The sequence below is a fragment of the Peromyscus californicus genome, unplaced genomic scaffold (assembly GCF_007827085.1).
Source record: "Peromyscus californicus insignis strain IS unplaced genomic scaffold, ASM782708v3 Scaffold_5__1_contigs__length_169319896, whole genome shotgun sequence".
In the NCBI taxonomy this organism is placed as follows: Eukaryota; Metazoa; Chordata; class Mammalia; order Rodentia; family Cricetidae; genus Peromyscus; species Peromyscus californicus.
In genome coordinates, this window is record NW_026294573.1 from 7249400 (window position 1) to 7254619 (window position 5220).

Consider the following 5220-nt stretch of genomic DNA (forward strand, 5'->3'; position numbering starts at 1 on the left):
TTCCCCTAAATCCAACATACACACAGAGCAGTGTAATGCTTTAAAAGGTAATAGTGGTAGAGCATTTGCCTAGCATGCACTAAGTCCTACGTTTAATCCCCCAGTAGTATTACTGATAGCCACCCACCCCCAGCGCAATAGGACCAGTCACTTAAATCAAGAGGCCTGTAACAGCTGTAAGCCCAACAGAGGTCAGATGATGAATATGGTCTGTTTGCAGTGGTCAGCTTCGACATGGGCACCTTAAGACTAACAAAGATGTTTCTCAACTCTACTGTGTGTCTGCTTTACTGATTTTTTTGTTCAGTTGGTTTTTCAAGACAGGGTTTCCCTGTGTAGCCCTGACTGTCCTGGAACTCACTCTGTAGACCAGGCTAGCCTCAAACTCAGAGCTCTTCCTGCACCTGCCTCTCGAGTGCTGGGATTAAAGGCCTTGCTTTATCGATCTCCAAGCATGGTGTATGGATGCTGTCTACGTAAAGTTTAAGCCCGTCCCTTCCCATTTTGTTTGTAGAGGGCTTTAGCACCTGGCAGCTCTTTTCATTCCTGTTGGTGAAGTTGTCCAAAATCTGTACTGCCTTCTGGACAGAACTGTGGCCTTCTTGGGTGGATGGGACCGACGGTGGGCAAATTCTCTAGCGCTCAGAGTTGGAGATGAAGGTGGTAGCTGCTGGTGGCTCCTTAAGCCTACAAAGCTGCAGTAACAATCATGGTGTATTCCACTCACCCTATAGCATGAAGTGAGGAAGAACACACTGGCCATTTCTTTACCTGGGTCCAAACACCCTCAAGTGTCGCTTCATCCAGATTCTAGAAACTTCTCCTCTTATTTCTGAATACACGTGTCCCAAAGTTCCCATCAATTCCCAGGTCAACATTTCTCTCTCTGAGGTTGCCTTTGCTGCCTGACCCATCCCTCCTACCCCCAACACACTGAGACCACAGGTTCTGTGTCCTCTTCAGGATTCACCTATACCAGAAGGAATCTGCTTCCAAGAGCTAGAAGGAATCATTTGACACACCAGTACCCAGTTAGATAGGACCAAAGCCCTAGCACAGCTTGGGCTCTGACTCATATGGCCTGGTTGCCACAAGGTGGACAGGGAATGATGCTGAACCACACTGTCTTGGTGCGTTTCAGTGGCTTCATTGTCCTACTCAGCTCCTCACGGAGCTGTTCTAGCCGCTTGTGGTGAGAAGCACCCTGGGCACCATAAATCTCCCAGGGGGTAGAATACATCTCCAGGCTTAAGCAACTCAGCCCAGCGGTGTGGCAGAGCAGGCGCTCCAGAACAGCCACTGACATGGGATTCCTTAAGTAGTTGAATGTGGTGAGCTGGGAGCAGCTGCTCAGGGCAGGCAGAAAGACACTGAGCTGGGAGTCCACAATCCTACAGTTCTCCAAGTCCAGGGTCTTCAGGGTGGCTGCGACTCTCTCTAGCAGGACTCGGAGGAGCTCAGGATTCATGTTGGTCAGTATGACACCACTTAGGTTCAGGTGTTTGAGCTGACGGATGCCTGGACACTGGGTCAGGGACTGCAAGTCTGATTCCGAAAGCTGGCAGTCGGTGATAGAGACCGCCTCCAAGGGGGCCTCCAGGCACCTAGGAAGAGACCACCTAGTTAGTTTTTTACGAGTGGTGATGGTTAGGTTAGTGAGTCCTGAGGTAGGGGGGATCATTTGCTATAAGGTCATTCTGGTCAGCAGATACAGGCCAAGACCCACTATGCTGCCCCTTAGCATCTGCCCACTCAAATGACCCATTCTCACCCGAGGTCTGGCGCCATCACTGTGGGACCAGCTCGGCCCACAGTCCTGTAGCTCCTCTCCTCACTGTAAAAGCAGAGAACCCCAACTCTAGCTATATCTCTAGATTGTTCCAACAAGGAAAAGGCTGTGCTGCGGTCCTCAGGGAAAGCTCTCTATCTTCCCTTACCTGAGCACCTGGTCCATTTGACCTTCGAGGAAGGAGACGGAGTCCAGGGAGAGCTCTTGGAGGCACTCCAGGTTGAGAAACTGAGAAGTAAACTGACTGATCAACTTCCTCTTTTCCTCTGGGGAAATGGAGGCAGGCTCACAGATATGAGAAAGGAGGAACTTGCGAAGATTTCTCATTTGGCCCAGGTAAGGAGCAAAGCCGGCCAGGGTGGACAGTTTCCAGGTGCAGCATACTTCCACTTCCTCCATACAGTCCAGATCCAGCATTTCCAGAACCTTCACCACGTTCTGGAGAGCCATCGTGGAGATCTTCAGCTTCTTACAGCCCAGCTGCAGCAAACCCTTCCTCGCTTCCACCCACAGGAAGACGTAGGACAGGCACGCATCCAGGGCTCTTGGCTTGAGGTATATGTCTACAAACACCTTCAAGGACTGCTCGGCCCCTATCCTCACAGCTCTCTCTTGTGTTTTCCTCTTACGCTTGACCACTCGAGAGCAAGCATCTGTCTTATCTCCAGCCCATACGTTCCAGAAGTCCTTGTGCAAAGCCCGCAAATCCAGAACTCGAAGTTTGTGGCTCCTGTGGGAGAAATAACAAGGCTAAGAATTAAGACAAGAGCCAAGCGGTGGTGGCGCACGCCTTTAATCCCAGCACTCGGGAGGCAGAGCCAGGTGGATCTCTGTGAGTTCGAGGCCAACCTGGACTACAGAGTGAGTTCCAGGAAAGGCGCAAAGCTACACAGAGAAACCCTGTCTCGAAAAACCAAAAAAAAAAAAAAAAAAAAAGAATTAAGACAAGAACCCACCCTTCCCCATCATGCTTCTTTTCCATTTTCTGAAATAGAGTCTCACCGTCACTACGAAGAAGGCCAGACTGGCCTGAAATTATAGCCTGAAGCTGAGGGCTGAAACTATAAGCTAGCACTACCAAACCAAATCAGCACAACCTTTTATTCTTACTCCTTCCCTGTTCCTTCTATTTATCTTGATGCTTTGTATCTCTTCCTCTTTAATCTAGCCTGGTCCCACTTCTAGCATCTATGGGAAGAGGCAGGGGTAGGCACCTTCAACCATAGCTCTATGTTATGGGAATTTTTTCTGTGTTGTAGTCTGATGTCCAAGGGAGTCGGCATTGGTTCAACAGATGGGGTTCACATTCAGCTGGCTGAAATGGATCATGGAGTTCCCTGGCGGACTCAGGAGAAGAGAAAGGGAGGCCCTCAGAAGAGGAAGAGGTGGGGCCGAGGGGTTGCGCAGCCTTTTCGAGCTGGGAGGTGGACAGTGGCGGTGTGTTGTGGTCACTTACAGTTCTCTCAGGTTTATATCCTTAATATTTATCCCCGAGTTTTACTTTTTAATGAAGGATAAAAGAAATCGCAATAGCTATGCCTGTCCTAAACAGTCCTGAACACTCAAATCCTTTACCTCGATGGCTCAGCAATGGTCCAACGGTTTCCGAAACCCTCCCGAGGCCAACGTAAGCCTCTAACCTTCTCTCCATTCTCTATTCTCCCTGACCCGAGCTCTCCCTACCCTAGACTCTGGAGCCTCCCTTCTGGAGTGGTCTTCCTCACCTGGGGTGAACCTTCTGGCCAAGCAGTATATCGATCCCATCCAGTATGGTTTGTAAGGTCTCCAGGTAGGGTACCTTCATCTCCATCAGACCCCCCAGTGGGAGACAGGGGAAAGGCCAGACCTGCACCATCGCCCTCAGGATGGCAGACTGTCTGCGGGTGAAGGCCTCCTTGAAGAGTCGGGGGAAGAGCTCCATGGGGAGGTCCTGCAGGGCAGAGATGGCCAGGGCCTCCTCCCTCAGCAGCCTCTGCACTGCCAGCTGCAGGAGTGTGGGTGTGGCCTGGAAGCTCATCCTGAGGGATCTGCAGGGAGATGGTCCTAAAATGTTCAAGAGAAGACACCTTTTCAGGCTAAGGATTAAGAAGCCCTTCTCTTCTCGACCCAGAAACCAACTCAGGCCCATAGCCACTGTTCTAGCAATAATTTTCTTTACCCATCCGTCTCCAAACAGGAGCCTGTTGTATTGTGCCCTCTCACCTTGCAATGTGGTCCTAAGAGCCTGAGAGCTCACTCTGCTTTTTAAGAAAGTTTTTTTATCACCACCCAGGACCCTGGAACAAGGACTGAGAATGTCCCGTGGACCAACACAGTCACATTCTCAGTTCTAGCAATGGATGTGGCTGGGAACAATTTAGGAGGCTGTAAGATGATTGTTATCTTCTCATTAAAAAATTAATTAATTAACAGCCCAGTGATGGTGGCACACACCTTTGATCCCAGCACCGAGGAGGCAGAGACAGGTGGATCTGAGTTTGAGGTCAGTCTGATCTACAGAGCAAGTTCCAGGACAGCCAAGGCTACAGAGAAACCATGTCTCAAAAAAAACCAAGAAGAAAAAGACTAGAGCTGGGTGAAAACAGTGACAGGTTCCCCTATCTTCCTTGCCTGGGAGTACACAGCCTCACAAAGTCACATGGTTGGTAAGACACAGCATTGGGTGGCAAGAGAAGGTAAGGATTAGGGAGCTCACCGGTGGGGGTGGGTGCTTGATAAAAGAGAAGGTGGAAGCTGTGTCTGGACCATTTGGGTTGTTTTAAAAAGGAGAGAGTCAATGTTTTTGGAAGCTTTGGGAAACAAAGGTTACAAGAGGTCCATCACTTCTTTTTCCACTGCCTCTGTAACTGGCCAGACCACTCAACCCTTGCCCATCTGTAAATGAGGCTCATAGGCTCATAACTGCACCCGGTCCCTTGCTGTTTTCAAAGTGGTACTAAGCTACAGCCCTCATCTTGGATTGAGGGATTTGAGGCTGAAGACTAGCTAAAGACTAGATTATCTACCCAAAGTCACAGGGCTCCTGTTGGTAGCTTCAAGACAAAAAGTAGCAGAGCCTGCTGACCCATGATTGTAGTTCCAGTTCTCAAGAAAGTAGAGGCAGGGGATCAAGAGTTCAAGGTCAGCTGCACTTGGAGTTTCGGGACAGCTTGGGCTACTTGAGATCCTGTCTAATTCTCCCCTCTCCCCGTGACAAGAACCCAGAGGGAGACCCCCCCTCTAACTCCTTCCCCTCCCCCCAAGACAGGGTTTCCTCTGTGTAGCTTTGTGCCTGTCCTGGATCTCGCTCTGTAGACCAGGCTGGCCTCAAACTCACAAAGATCCGCCTGCCTCTGTGCTGGGATTAAAGACGTGTGCCACCACCACCCGGCTCCTCTAACTCCTAAAGAACATTCCTGCCTCCCCTCTTCTATCCCTGTGATGTTCATTCG

The 5220-nt window shown here is 50.1% G+C and overlaps 1 protein-coding gene across 1 annotated transcript; it reads right to left on the reverse strand.

Moving 5' to 3' along the window:
- Positions 1–1072: 1072 nt before the first annotated feature.
- LOC128096153 (PRAME family member 12-like) lies at positions 1073–3806 on the reverse strand. The gene is made up of 3 exons (XM_052715354.1): positions 3514–3806; positions 1938–2519; positions 1073–1604 (listed from the first exon to the last, which is right to left on the reverse strand). Exons 1-3 carry the CDS (start codon positions 3804–3806, stop codon positions 1073–1075), a joined length of 1407 nt encoding a protein of 468 aa, XP_052571314.1.
- Between the last annotated feature and the right edge of the window lie 1414 nt (positions 3807–5220).

What these genes read in the sequence shown, in the direction of transcription:
- LOC128096153 (XM_052715354.1), bottom strand. Translation starts at nt 3,806, where the DNA reads ATGAGCTTCCAGGCCACACCCACACTCCTGCAGCTGGCAGTGCAGAGG. An exon ending in GGCCAGAAGGTTCACCCCAG is followed by an intron (nt 2,520 to 3,513) that starts GTGAGGAAGACC and finishes TTTCTCCCACAG; the next exon opens with GAGCCACAAACTTCGAGTTC. An exon ending in CAAATGGACCAGGTGCTCAG is followed by an intron (nt 1,605 to 1,937) that starts GTAAGGGAAGAT and finishes GTCTCTTCCTAG; the next exon opens with GTGCCTGGAGGCCCCCTTGG.